Consider the following 15,332-nt stretch of genomic DNA (forward strand, 5'->3'; position numbering starts at 1 on the left):
TTAGTGCCTGTCAGGAAGTGACAATGAGACTGTGGGCTTCTTAAAGATCACATATTGACAGTGAATATGAGATCTGATTGACAGTATTGCTGAAAAGCTTGAAACTCCTTATCTCCTGTAAAAGGCTAACAAATACTGGGCATATGATGAAAGAAGTGGCCTTGTTTTACACTTTATGTCAATTTTTAGCTTTTCTTTTAGAGGTTCGTATGCTTTTAATGGCTGCAAAAGCAAAACAGCTTCATAGCTGCTCAGACTTGCAGAGAAGTTATTTATTAGGTGCTATTTCAGACTCTATGCTTGAACAGGCTGGGCTGTAATATTAACCTCCTAATTAGTTAGTAGTGCTGCTGAAGGATGTTTTCCAACATCTGTTTTTAGCACTGTTAGAATGGAGCTTGGAGAATGGATTATTTAATTCATATTAATGGGGAATGGGACCATGCTGGAGATGAACTGCAGTGACTGTGCACATAAATCAGAACACACATTATGTTGCCTGTACAACATGCGAGAGCAGACAGATGCAGCTGAGGCTGCTGCTGGAATAACAGTAGGTTGCAGAACACATCAGAAGTGCTGTGAATAGAACTTTAAAGGACAGCATCTTAAAGGCAGAGACACATGCTTATTGCATATTAAGAGCACTGATCTGAAGACCTGACAGATTTGGAGGTCAGACAGAGCTGCTGTATTTATACACCATGTCAAGACCTTGTCTACAACTGGTTAATGTTAAAATGGCAAATCCATCCAGATGCAGATACAATTTTAGACATAAATGTGTTTATACAGTACTTCTGGGAAGTAATGGTTTAAGTGTCCTGTACTAGGTTGAAAAGCATTGACACAAAAAAGATGTTACCAGTGTAAAGCTGTGACTAGATTTTCTCTTTTTTCTGTTTAGCCATTATAGTTGGTAGTTTAAAAGACAAAGCAATTATCACTGCCTTTCACCTGGAGGTTACTGCTCCCACTGCTTTGCCAGCAGAAGGCATTGTTTTTTATGCTCTTGCATCTACACTAGGCACTCCATTTTCCAGTGGAGGTTGGTTGAATTAATTAACTCAGATGAGGCTGCCTGAGAATACTAGGATGTGCTTAGACAAAGATACGTGTTTCATGTTACCTTCATGCTGCTGTGGTACTCCATACCCCTCCATGTATTCACAAACACTTTCAACAAGCAATAATAAGCAACATGTACCCCAGTGTTATTAGACTTGTAGTGCAAATGCAGAATTACAGTGGCATCAAAAAGGTTTGTACAAGCATAGCAAGAAATTAATATGTATATATATCCAATGCCTTAAGAAGACACCTTTTTAATGCTGTCAGTATATTTTTTTCTTGTTTTCTTTTCTTTTTCCTCACAGTGAGAGCCCTGTGAAGGACTTGAGCAGGCTACTGTTAGCAATATACACCCCACAGGAGGAGGTTCTCCCCAGCTTTGACCTGGCAAACTTTTCTGGCTGTTTTAACCAAATACAGTTTAGTTGACATTCTTCCCATTTTTTTGCACAAGGAAAAGTGTTTCATTCACTGGGGTTAGAAAGTGACAGCTTATACACTCCTAAAGTTGTTTCTGAGTCTGCTGATCTTCCTTGAAAGTTTAGCAACAATGATGTACCTCAGTACATTATATGCTTATAGCTTTCATTCCCATGTAAAAGTTACTGAAAATAACACCAAGAAGAATGCTCTAGCACTTACGACATTACCTTACAGCTGGGGTAGAACTCTGTGAAAGACACTTTCTTTTACCTTTTAATCTCGGAAACAGTAATTTCTGATAGAAATCTTAAAATCAGACTGAAAGAGCACACATGGTAGTGGGATGCACGCTTGCCTCATACCAGCACTTCTACGTGATACTGTTCCTTTTCTCTTCCCTGAATCTTCACCATACCATAAGTCTTTGCACTAAGAGGCCTTAGGTGTGTTTCTACAGGGACATTTGTAAGCCTGAAAGCTGTCACTGTGGAGCTTGAAGCAACGACTTCCAGAGTAAATGTATGCATCTTAGCAGCCAGTGCAAAAGGAGACAGAATTTCTAGTTGAAAGCTATCATAAATGCATATTGTCTGTGTATTGGACACAGATGTGTTGTGTAACACATATTCTGACCGTTGGGTTACACAAACAAAGTGTGTGACAAGTGACTGAAATGTGAAACATACACCTTGGTGAATCACTCCATAATTCACAGATTAGTGTACTTTAAAGTATGATACCCCTTCTTAGAGAGTCTCATTGTGTGAGCAGTATTATACAGTACTGTCTTGCCTGTCACAGTTGTGCACTTTGGCTCCTTCAAGGTCTTTATTACAGGCTTTGAGCAGCTACCTAGCCTAAAATGATGTTTCCTCTCTAAGATTAGGACCCTGGACAACACTTCCTTGTATTACTCTTTAATATTGCCCTTCAGAAATGTTGGAACTTCAGAGTCTGTAAAACCAATGATAAAGCTATGGAAAGCACTGTTAAAACTTGAAGCAAATGTAACAAATCATTAGAACTAGGAAAAAAAAACACTTATGGGCATATTTAGAAAGGGGATTTAGCAACTGCAACATGCAGGCCATCATCTTTTGCCTACCATGCCAGCTAGTTGTGTGCATGGCTGTGACAAAGAAGCCAGGCTCCCAGACTAGCCTGCAGGGACACATGGGTTCTTCAGAAGGAGAACAGCAGAAATAAGCTGTCTATGCAGCCAGGCCTCTAAGTTGGTCTTACTGACTTGAAAATCTGAGTAACAGGCATGGTTTAACCTCGAATCTTTCCGAGTCCAAAGCTGGAGTTTTGAAAACTTACCTGCATAGAAACTCCTGTCCTGAATCTGAGCTATGATTCAGTCTGCCTGACTTCTGAACTTCTGGTGTATGTCTGCCTAATTAGCCCTAGGGGGAGGAAAATCCTGTGGTGTGCTTAAGGTAGAGAGAAGCTGGTGTCTTTGAAGACCTGATGACTTTTCTGCCTAATACCATTCCCTGCTTCTGATAATCTCTAGAGCCTGAATGCCTCCAAAGGCATCTAATCTTCCTCAAGGAGAAGTCTGAAGAGCATTCTCTGACAAGGGGAGACCCAGTGTTCTGGATCACATACCTAGCGTGTTATAAGAGAAAAAAAAATACTTCTCAATTTCAGCTTTATTTTAGAATCTAACTACAGAAAGAAGAGATTGCAAGAGGTCACTAAACAAATCAGTAGAAATTACAGGGTCAGTTTTTTCTCTACCTGACCAATCTCCTGGGGAAGGCTATATCCCATAGGGAATTTAATATCTGCTGGTCAGAATTGGTAACTGGTTTACAATTCTTTTTATTATCAGTTCTTGATAAAAGAATATGCTGAGGGAGGATCAGGAGAGGGAAGGCATTTGGATGCACTAGGAAGAAAATAAAAGTAGAGGATTATGAATTCATGGCGCTGAGTGTATTTTTTTAGTCTTAATTTAAGTGAGAGAGGTTAACACTGTGCAGCAAGTATTCCCTTAAAAATATTAAAAGTAAAGCTTAGAACCTATATCTGTAGAGAACTTCTATGATATCCACCTATTCCGTTATTGCAAGCATCTTTAAAGCTAGGCTTTTGGATGCTTCTCCAGGCCTTGTAGGATGTGAAATTTGCTATTTTGGAGGTTGTGTTTTCTTCTAGACTGGTGAATATGGTAACCAACAAGTCAGATTCACCAGGATAAAGTTCTTTAAGCTTTTATTTCCCATTTATTGAACCCATGAGCTGTTTAACATATCTGCCAAAGTTTCATTCTTCCTTACACTGTGGTGTTGAATTTGAATGAAAATATCATTCTGTGTTCCTCATAAACAATAACAAAAAAATTATTTATATGGTGGCTTTATGATCTCTAATAAAGAAGAATGAAAAGAAAATTAGAAGAGTGAAAATGCTCAGGAAGTTCTTTATGGAAGAATAGCCATTAATACAAAACACATTTTACAGGGTAGGTGTCCCAAAATCTTTTGGATGACATGTGAGTCCGATGCTACTATTAAGACTTCCAACTTGCAAAGACTTATACATATGCTTAGAATTATATGTTTGTATAAATGCCTTGATTGTGTTTGGTTGTATGTAACCTTTTTCAGAAATAGATGCAGGCTATTTAAAAGCAACATCTAGAGAAATAAAGAAGGAAAAATCATAAAACTCTGTTTGGCTCTAAAACAGCCAGCATCTTATCTGCCAAAATCACATGTAATTCACCGTTAGTTCTGTGTTCCACATCCTGTGTTTAAAGAGTCTTACCTTATAAAGATGTCAGAACTGGGACCATTATATGGAAATTCCTCTAAGGAACGCACCCATTTGTGGAGAAATGTGTACTTTATTCACTGTAACTAATATATATATCTCTCCTGCAATTTATGAATAATTATAAATAATGTTCTGTGCTGATGTTGCATTTCTGTGTCATTATCTTCCAGATGGGAGTTGCTGTAGTGGATTCATCTGTTGCAGGACTGGGTGGTTGTCCCTATGCAAAAGGTGCTACTGGGAATGTAGCCACAGAGGATGTGATATACATGCTTAATGGTCTGGGGATCAACACAGTAAGATATTTTTACTTTCTGCTTAAGACTTTAAGGAATTCAAAAGTATTTTTCTAAAAAACATATAATACATACCTGACAATTACTTCTGCTGTAAAATAAATTACTGGGAGCAAATAGTAGTTTTTACAAATTCAGTTCTTTAACATGGCTTGACACGGAACATGAGTGTTGTGATGTTCGCTTCACTAGCAATTTAGAGTAGGACTGGTTTGCGTATTTGACAGATATTTGAATAACACCCCCCTCTTCCTACCTGGAGCTATGAGAAGCTCAGTAGCAACTGCTTTGAGTCATTACTTTGCCTGAGTAACCACAAAAAAATTACTGCTGTAGACATTGCTCCAGAAGGTTGACCAGCTCTATAGTGGAAAGACTGAGCAAACCTCAGCTTTTTTCACATACTGTTTATTAATTTGTTGTCAGTTTTTCTTGCTTCAACATGAAGAAAAACGGTGGTGTTTGGAGCCCAAGCACATGGGCATTGCTATTTCTCAATTTATTTCAGAATTGTACAGAACCTGTTACTGGCTAGAAGGCATCACAGTCATTTTTATTTCCCACTCTGTTCTTGGAGGAGAGGGCGAAGTAGCTTATCTGCACTGAGCTGCACTTTAATGAACCTTACCAGTGAGCACCTACACTTCAAAAGCATACATTTAGTATCTCTGGCTTGATTGGCATGTTAGTTATTATGTATTTCTGGGAACCAAATAATGCCGTCTTCTCCAAAGAATGTGCTCTTTGGTCTTCCTGTTGGTCATCACTGTTCTAGAAATGTGGCATAATGAGATTGTACTGACCTGAGTGATACAGTGAGTTTACCTGTAACTTAGACATAGACTCAATAGAGTCAAATTCAAAGAGAACATATAAAGAGCTCCAAAACTGCAACGTGTATGATTTGTATTTACTGCAGAGAGAAACTGAAAAGCCTGATGTCTGAAATACAAATATCTGAGTTCCTGGGGTGCTTATAACTTGTCTGTATGTTGCAGTTCAGTGCAGCATAGATGCCAGCTGAATTCCTTGATGTGAAAAGATCATGGAACTTTTTTCCTATTTGTACATCCCCTGAGCACTGCAAAAGCCTGTTCAGAACCTTACAGAGTTCGCTGAAATGTTTATCTGCTTTCATGTGCTTCTTAAGGAGTTCTGTGTAGGTCTCAGATACATGTTTAGAAAAGGTTTAATCACAAGTGCCCATTGTACAAGTGGACTCTCTTTCAAACTGTTCATACATGCTTTGGGATAGCTTTTTTTTTGTGAAGAAGGAACTTAATCTTTTGAAACAATACAGTTCTTTGAAATAAGAAGGACAAATTGTGTATTTCACTTTACATTGCTGCGCACCTTAGACTTTCTGTGTAGTCTTTCCTTGGCCAAAAAATAAATAAAACACCATCAAATACTTACTTCCCCTTTTGTTCTTTTTTTTTTTTTTTAAATATTTTTTTAATTTAAGATTATGCAATAGCAAAACACAAGGCTTTGCTTTCTGACCCTTTTCTGGCCCATTAAGAAAAGAGTGGTTTACTGGATGAGAGATACAGAGCCTCAAAATTATTAGCTTAATATATGATCTTTGATCTTTGCACTGTTGCTTGTTTTTGATACCATGGTCAATTCTGTAAAATCATAAAATTGTTATCACAAATACCTATTAGTATGTCCCTTTTTGTGTAATCGCACAAAATGAAATTATAATTACTACTGCTGTACATTTGCAGGGAGTGCTTTCTCATTTCCTCTCAGCTGTGCAGTAAAGCTTTAATTTTGTTGACTGAAGTCACTGAAAGTGTCAACCAAAGGATGGACAGTATTTAACCATACATTACTGGGTTCAGATTGAGTAGATATAGCAAAATAGTAATTGATGCTTGTTCTATACTGTTCTTCAGAACATGTAACCAAGAAGTGACACATGAAATAAATCTCTGTCAGGCTAAATGTGAAATAATTTTCTAGCAGAGCGCATCTACAAAGAGATTTATTGGTTCTACCATGGTAATGGATAGATAATTGTGTCATAGATCATTAGTGCTTATGAAACTTTGTAGGGAGACACGCACTTTCTATAAATACATTTTCTATATAGTTCCTATGTAATTACAGTAATAGTATTTGTGTTTATGATGCCTTAAAAGTGCTTGGCAAACAATAGGGCTTTCTGAGAAACAACTACGTACTGTTAGCCTCACATTACTGACACCAAAACTGAAGTACAGAGAGATAATAGACTTGGTATTTGTGAATGCTGAATGGCAGCTGGTTGAAAAGTCAATGGGAGTTAAAGGACTTCGCCTTTTGGCAGAAGCTTTTCTGACTTAAGGTACTTATCCAAGTTCGTGGATGCTATTGGAGGCACTTGTTCTTGTGCTTCATGGCTTCGTTCCTTGGTGCCAAGGAATAATTCTGGGTATATGGAGTGGTTACCAAGTACATTTCTGAGTATCTGTCTGAAGGTACATTATTTTGACTCAACAAACTTGCAAACAGCTGTCACTACTCCTTTCCCATCCATGTCTGTGAGTCATACTTGTGAATGCTAGGTTTTATGCCCTCATGGTAATCCTTTTTGGTTCACAGTATTTACATGAGAAAGACAATTTAAAAGGCAGAGATGCTTCTATTCCATTTAATGAATGAGTACTGTGAACATACATTTCTGATTAATGCATATTACATTATGCAGTGTTACAGTGCTGAAAATGTAAATTTTGTATAGTTTGGGAGTTTTATTTTGCTGTCTCCCATAGTCCAACTACCAAGTATGTCTAGGGTGGTATGTTTCTCATTTGTTTTAGTAAAAAAGAGATGCTCAAAGAATTTTTTAGATTATGTTTTATGTAATAGCACTGTACAAACTAAACTGAAGTAACGACCTATAAGGGATAATAAGAATAAGCTGAAATCAACCTTGTTGTAACTGTATTAAAATGAGACAGTTATAAAAAGATGTCTTTGAACAACATGTTTTAGATGGTGCTAAATACTAGAGCCAATTAGAAACTTTGACGCTTTTTTTTTTTAATAAAAATGGTTTTGATTACATTTCCATGAAGTAATTACTATTCTTATTAACATTTTTAGTAAATTCTAGGAATGAAAAATGCAAATTTGACTGATATATAAACCGATACAGAATATCAAAATAAGAACTAGATTGAATTAAAGGATTAAGCATCTAAATCAGGTCTTGGTCTGACCTTTACTGCATAAATCCGTAAGTGTTATGAAAGTCTATTTCTGGAGCAGTACATCTTATACTTTTTAATTCTGGGTGACATACATCTCCCAATTTTATGTGACTGCTCAGTGTATTGGTAGTTCAAAGTCCCCTTTCACATCCTTTCTACAGGGAACTTTACTGGCTTGTAAATTCCAATCTTCATAGCAAGTACTTATATCACTCATGTGATCTAATTCTAAAACCTTTACTATACATGAGTAATCCAGGGGACTAATCATAAAGTACTTTTTCCCTCTTTAATCAGTGATCTGATTCCATTTTAGCAACCAGGTGCTACTGAGATGTATCTTATGTTAGTTAAAAAACAGTTGGTTGCTCAAAAGACTTTTTTTTAGCATGGGCAGATCAAGCAATTGCAATTTTTTTGCTCATCTGTACTACCAATGTAAATTGTAATTTTGCATTGAAAGGAGCTTCTTAAAGGAGATGATACTTATTCAAGAGAATGCAGGATCGTGTTTCTTACTGAACTCAGTTGCCAATACAAGCGTGTCTCCCCTGTTTTCCTGAGCTGCAAGTGGGATACTTGTATGCGTGAAGTTTCCTAGTGTTGGGTGACAAATAAGTACAGCACTTAAGCAGATACGATATTTTTCTTCCATCTTCTTCTAGTTGTTTTTCCAGTTCTTTATTCAAAATTCTTTTGAGTTTGAAAGTTATTACTTGAGTATCTGGTCCGCTGATGTTAAGATAAATAACTCTCAAAATGGTAGGCCCTTCCAAACAACTGAAGCTGTGATTCTTGTGTAAGTCACTGTAACTCTACTGTTTTCATTACTGACCTGTGACATGAATCAGGCACTTTGTTTGCAAAAATTAGACCCTAGCAAAAAAGAATCCTTGGGGTTTAAGCATTTTCAACATGTGAATTTATTATTCTTAACATTTTTCACTTCTTTTTTAGGGAGTAAATCTTTATACAGTGATGGAAGCTGGAAACTTCATCTGTACAGCTTTGAACAAGAAAACAAATTCAAAGGTTGCGCAAGCTTCCTTCAGTACTGGAACTGTCAATTAAATTAATGTTTTTTGCCACTTAATTGCATTCTTCATCTATCTTGACCAAGGACATTTATATCAAGAAACAAATATAAGAAAATAATTTCAGCAAAGAACCAAAATAGAACCCATGTATAAGTTTTTCTTATGGGAAGAGTTATTGCTCTCTACTGTCTTGTCAAGAATTATCTGATTTGTAAGTAAGAAATAAATGACTGTAGTACAGAACCTTGTGCTTGGAACTTCTACAGATGAGAAAAATGTATATACACCAGGATATTTAATTATGTTTTAAATTGAATTTTAGTTCTTTTCAGGAAAACTGGATAGAAGCAGTGACTACATAGTTAATTATTAATCAAGATGACTTTTAGAACAGTACAAATATTTGCAGTAGTTTATGAGATCCCACGCTGTGTGTGGCCATTCTATTATGTGTTTTATTTATCTGAATCTTTACTTTTCATTTGTCAAGTCAGTTGTGTTATGAACATGGAGCCAAATATGAATTCACCATAAGAATATTTAGCAATAGTACTTTTTTAATTTTTGTTTTGTTAAACATCTGTTAAGTTATGGATGACTTTATCTTGTTGCAAGACTTTGTGGTGAATGGCAATCTGCCAGATCCTACAAATCTAATGCAAATTTCCTTATTTGTTACATATGTTAAATTTGTTGTATTTGTTGGCTTTTTTTTGTTAACTGTATTAAAATGTATATGCAAAAAAAAATTGGCAAGGTTTTCAACTCTCATTCAGGGTAATGGTAGTGTAGAAGGGGCTGAATTTTTGTCTAAGGTCTCATCAAAAAATTTGGGGTTTTTATTCTGTAGTCTTTAAATTGACATTCTCACTTGAAAGTAATGAGGTTTTGAGGATAATAATATTCTGATGGACTAGTTTACATAAGGGAACTACTTGCAATTTTTCTCAGTGCTTTACTGATAATGATACTGTTCTTTTAGATGTCTTAGTTCAGCAAGATGCCAGTGAACTGCATTGTCGGTTTTAGATCAGTAATGGACGCATTCAAAGAGCCTTATCCTATCTGTAACCTGTTCAAAAGTGCCATGTAAATGTTGTCATTTTTTTCAGCCTGAAACATCGATGCAGTTATTGGCTGGCTGTGTAGGATCCTTCTGTAATTCTTGGTGTATCTAACGTTGATCTGTATTTTTTTCTGAACATAGCCTATTAACATAAAAACCTAAAATCTATGATCTTTTTCATATTTTCATTTTCCTCCAAAATATGAAAAGCTGGGAAGAGGCAAGATGAAAGAGAGTGAAAGATAACATAAAAAAGGAAAAGACTGAATCATTTTTGTCTGGAACCCAACTCTGCCAAGTTACAGCTGACTCTGGGTTTGCCTTTGAAATACTGAAGTGAACTTTTTCTGAGGTCTTTTAGGCAGTACTGTAGTTCAGAATTGGCACAGCTTGAGGAAGTCAAACTTTACATGCCACGTAACTCAAAGCTATAAACTTGATATAAAACCTCTATCCTGTTTATGCCGAAAGCATAGTGAAAACTAAGATAAACTGCATTGTATCACTCTTCGCATGGTAAGAGTCAAAGAATAAGCAAAGAAATTGTTCAGGTGAGGCAGGAAATATCTTGCCTACTAATACAAAATACAAAATGGCACACTTTCCTTCAGTATCTAGTAAGAAAACTTTTAAGTATTCTTAAAGATATGAACACCATTACTTGCTTGAACTGTTCTGGATGCACATGGTTGGATCACCACAGAAAATGCTCTGTCCTCATTTTCCCATGATTCAGCTGGGGCTTTGTTATTTAGCAGCCACTATGGCTCATAGATCAAACCACAAACTTTAATAAAACTAGGTCTTGAACCATTCACAGATTTATAAATTCTGTAATGGGTTATATCAAATGAAGATGTGAGAAATCTGCAGCAGTACGTTGGCTGTTCTTGGTCTAATAATTAGTAGTAAGGCCTAAATGAGGTGCCAGAATTAACATTATAAATACCCTAATTCAGGTTGCATTTACTCCTGAAGGTGACTAATCACACTGTAATACTTTCCTGTTTAATAATAGAATTTCCTTATTAGTTTGCTTCTGTGCCGGCACAGAATTAGCTCATTTTGGGCTGAAGCATGCAGTTCTGTTGTAGGGCCTGATGAATTTTTATCTACCCAAGATCCTGTGACCATGTTTAACTGACATTAGCAAGACTGAGCCTCTCAAAAAATGAAAGTGAAGTCACCCCTTGGAAAAAGAAAAACAACAAAGTAGTTGTGATGCAAACCACCTCTTAAATATTAGCCTGGATGTCAGACTAAACAATTGATCTGCGATTAGCTTGCTACTCAGCCTGGAAAGATTCAGATGCACATTTTCTGGCACTCTAATCAACCACCCAGCTATATGCAGAACTGAAAAATATAGTTATTAGTAACTTACAGTAAATCTGGATGAAGTTGTGCCATGGGGCAGGATGGAATTAAAGATTTTTGAGACCAGAGAGATCACATGAATAAAGTGTCTCTGCAACAAGTAAGAGTTGTTCCTTGCAAATGGTGGTGAAGGCTTCAGCTATAGGCAAAGTTAGGAACTGAACCGATACTATCCAGTTTTTTGGTAAGTATACTAACTACAACATCTTAGATAAAAGTGAGTAGTTTCCCTGCTACCATGATTTTTGTGTTGAAGAAAATACCTATGCAGAACATAGACTATAGAATAAAAGAGCTAGCGTTGCTCAGTTCTTTAGGAGTTTTAGACATCTATGCTCCTAATTACCATGAAGTATTGCTAACTTTGGCGCTAGAAGACCCTTACGCTGTGGGGGAGTTTTCAGATATGCCTCTGTGTATAGTGCAGATGCATCTGGGCTGTCCAATTTGCAATTCTAAGGCACTTAACTCTCCCTATGCACTGAAACAGGGTACCTATTAAATCACAGGGATGGACAACCTAAAATGCCTTGGTTCTTTATTGGGTCTGGTTTAGAAACTACTTAGGAGCTTGTGGAGAGCCTTCAATGCAGGTCTGTTACTCTGTAATGATGTGAGCATTGGAAAAGATGAGCAGTCACATCTGGAGCCTGTTCTTTACCCACACGTTCAGCTTCAACCACATAGTGATTTATAGTAATCCAGGGTGGAGGTCACAGACAAATAGATTGTTTGTCAGGATCCTTACAAGGGAGAAAGAAACATGGAGCCAGATAAAAAAATAAAAAAAACAACTCATGTTTATGTGCCAAAAGTGCCACCTGGGAAGAATTTAGGTCTGTGGGTCCAGGTGAGCAATCCCCATAAAAATCCTTCTTTACTTGTCGTGTGACTGAGAATCCTAAACCATGTCAAGTTGCTGCTTCTAAAACTCGTTAGACACATAAAGTGCTGCCACTCTGCTTTCCTGGACTGGCATCGTTTTGACTGTGTGGAGCATTTTAATGCCTTATCTTTGGCTTTAAAAAATAACCATATATTGCCTTTAAGAACAAGAGCTAATCCAGTAGATGCCATGAGTATCACTCATGTGGGTAGCATTGAATTCAGCACATAATAAAGAAGTTGAGATTACATCCCTTCAAAAACATGCCAAGTCATGGGATTGTGCTACTGCTCTCCAGTGTTTCTTTCTAACTCTTTATGCTTATATTCAGTGACCCATCATTGGTGGTGCCTGCTCTTTAAGCCCCTATCAGTGTCTCTCACTGAGTACATTGCTTTTTCATCACACTGAATTAACCCTCTGGCTGTAGAAGGCTTGCATCCAGGTGTTTGGCTTCCATGAGCAGATGTTCTTATTACTATGTCATTATGATAATTATATGAGTATATATTTGTTGAAAGGTATGAAGAAAAACCAACAGAGCGCTGAATATCATGATCACACTTTTGGGAAGTGGGGACATACTGTCTCTGTTTTGCTGATGGTCTTCTGTAAATATTGAAAAGGGAGTAGTATAAACTCAGAACATGAATGAGAGAAGTAGTTACTGACTGCCCTGCCAACTCTTATTAGAGAAAAATTAGGTGTACCAAGATATTTACTACTTTGTAGCTCACTGTACCAGTCACTGAAGAGATCTCGCAGAACAACATCGAGATCATCTTACTTGTGCCAGGGTCATGGAGTATGTAAACTGTCAGTCCCCAGTGGTCTTTGGTCTGTGCCCTGCTCTGAACCTGTGGCCAATGTCATGTTGCTGGATATTTCTCTCATACTTTCACAGTAGTTTTGCTTTTCCCCATATGGTTTGGCCATAACTAGAAAGTAAAATGCTGGTTTCCTTGGCAGGTCAAGACATTATATTGTTCTGAAGATGTGGCTGGTGTGATTTTTTTGGAGGAGAAGTTAATCGGTTCCGTTAGTAATGGGCATAAGTGTTCTTCCGTGCCTTTCACAAGACAGCCATGACATGGAACCCATACATGGATAGTGCTAATGTATTCCAGCAGCAGCTTGCTTTGTAGTTTAAACTTTTACGTATTTAGGCATCTTGGCTCTGAACCAGCACTTTAATATTTTATTTTTGTGTATAAACAGGGTTTAGGGAAATAAAAGTAAATATTCTGGTCTTGAAAGTAAATTCAGAGAGGCTTTGGCTAACTTTCCTTTCTTAATAGCATCATTTGAGTTCATAAAACTTTTATTATTGTAATAAGGATTCATGAAATGAAGACTGCAAGTCTGTGAGGTAAAATTCCTATGTTTTGGATCAGTGCTGTTGAAATGAAATACTGTTTGTCCACTGAGTTATTCTTAAGGAGTAAAAATATTGTTTAGTTATTGTGATACCTAAAAATGAGTGTTCTCTGCCACTGGTTTTTTTTTTTTTTTTTTTTTAATATGGTTTCTCAGACTGCCTCAAGTTCTCTTTATAGATTGTGAAATGTCTGGAGAATGGACTGAACAGAAGAATCAATCTGGAGAAGTGAATGAAAGACACCTTCCAGTTCTTGAGTTACTGATCAATGCTTTTCTTATGTTATATTTCTGAAGATTTTTTTTTTTTCTCTATGGTCCTGCTCTAATGCAGTGTTAGTCTTCATTTCTGCAATAACACTGCAGGCAGAAGGACTACAGCCAAAGTCAACTTAGTCCTTTGAAACCGATGTAAGAGAGATTATGTGTTTGTTAAGGAATTATCATGTACTCTCTTGGTTAAATGCATTTGTGATTTTGCAATATGTGGTGTTAAAGCTGAAATAAAATATATCTCAGTGTTTACTGAAACTGATATGCTTATGTATTACACCAGATTCATCAGCTCTGACTAACCAGCTCACACACACAGCATTAGCAAATATAAGCTGTCACTCTGACACGTATGCCTGTGTTGACTTTGTTACCGTGTAATCCATTTGGAGTGCATTTTCTTCAGATTACCTTTCCATCAGTTGTTCCTCTGTGCTTTTATAGCTGACAAATCTCTTCTAAGTTACTGGGGAAATATTTCTTCCCTCCATTAACTAAACATTAAAAGCTAGAGCCAGGACTGGAGGTAGGATTAAAAAAATCAGTGTGGCATTATCTAACTTAAGATGTTCCACTGCAGAGTAGAAATCTGTGCCCTTTAAGTGATGTCTAAGACCCCCTGTACACTTCATGGGAGACTGAATGATTTCAGCATGTGGTCTGAAACATCACTGTGTTGATCAGGGAATGTTCTTGGAGAAGTCAACTCTAAAATTCCCTATCCCATGCTACCATTAAGTACCTCAGCATGAACTGCAGCTAGTTATCTTCACCAGCTTGAATTCAAGTTAGTGTTTTCCCTGGTGGAAAGACACCCACAGTAATGTTTTTTAAAGAACTGAATGGCGTTCGTTCTTTTAAGGCACCATCTTCAGGACAGAGTTGGTGCTGCTTGCATCTATCTCCTATATTATTAGCTTTATCTGACATCCAGCTGAGTACCAGGGTGCCATTCCCACAACAGCCTGAACAGGCTGAGTCCATACTCGTCTGCCCAGGCAGCCCATTCCTTCACCTCACAAACACGTTGGCCGAGAAAAATCTTCCTTTTGAAGAATTCAAGACTCACTGTGGCAAGACAGGAAAAGTGGAGACCTTGTAGTTTCAGTACTGCAAATGGAACAGCTAGTTCTGTGCACTTGTCTCAAAAACTTTTTACAAATTTAATTGGAAAAAATCTTTAGATAAACTACATAAACAATCTTGAAAGGGAAATCTTGAACCCATTTCTGTAAGACTAAAATTTATGCTTTTTCCCTCTAGTCCAATCGGTCGTCATTTCTTCACTTTGCATTGTCCTGTCTACAATGGAAGGGGAGTGAATGCCATGTCCTGACTCAAAATGACCTCTGTCCTGGGAATCCCAAGTCACCAATGAGACCTAATTTTTATCAGCTGGGAATTAGGTGCAGATATCTCACATCAGGAGAAGAGATTTTAATGATGATGCTCTTACAAAGATACTACTTCTTCCAGCACAAAACTGTTGACAGAGTCTAATCATGATCACTTGAACACAGGCCATTCCAGCAGAAATTCCTT

At 37.1% G+C, this 15,332-nt stretch overlaps 1 protein-coding gene across 10 annotated transcripts in view; it reads left to right on the top strand.

Moving 5' to 3' along the window:
* Window positions 1-14,042, top strand: part of HMGCLL1 (3-hydroxy-3-methylglutaryl-CoA lyase like 1) — an 81,853-nt gene extending 67,811 nt beyond the window's left edge. For 8 of the 10 annotated variants that reach the window (XM_061460581.1, XM_061460584.1, XM_061460587.1 and 5 more), the window contains 2 exons: window positions 4,449-4,574; window positions 8,732-9,230. In XM_061460581.1, coding sequence (XP_061316565.1) covers window positions 4,449-4,574; window positions 8,732-8,845 — 240 coding nt within the window. In that variant the 3' untranslated portion in view covers window positions 8,846-9,230. Of the gene's footprint in view, window positions 1-4,448; window positions 4,575-8,731; window positions 9,231-13,696 lie in introns of those variants that run through there. The other 2 variants (XR_009744599.1, XM_061460585.1) reach the window with 2 other exon arrangements.
* The last annotated feature ends 1,290 nt before the right edge of the window (window positions 14,043-15,332 follow it).

Source organism: Pezoporus flaviventris, unplaced genomic scaffold (genome assembly GCF_033815535.1).
Source record: "Pezoporus flaviventris isolate CSIRO_AGI_PZ_B2104156 unplaced genomic scaffold, CSIRO_AGI_Pfla_v1 ptg000031l, whole genome shotgun sequence".
Taxonomy (NCBI): domain Eukaryota; kingdom Metazoa; phylum Chordata; class Aves; order Psittaciformes; family Psittacidae; genus Pezoporus; species Pezoporus flaviventris.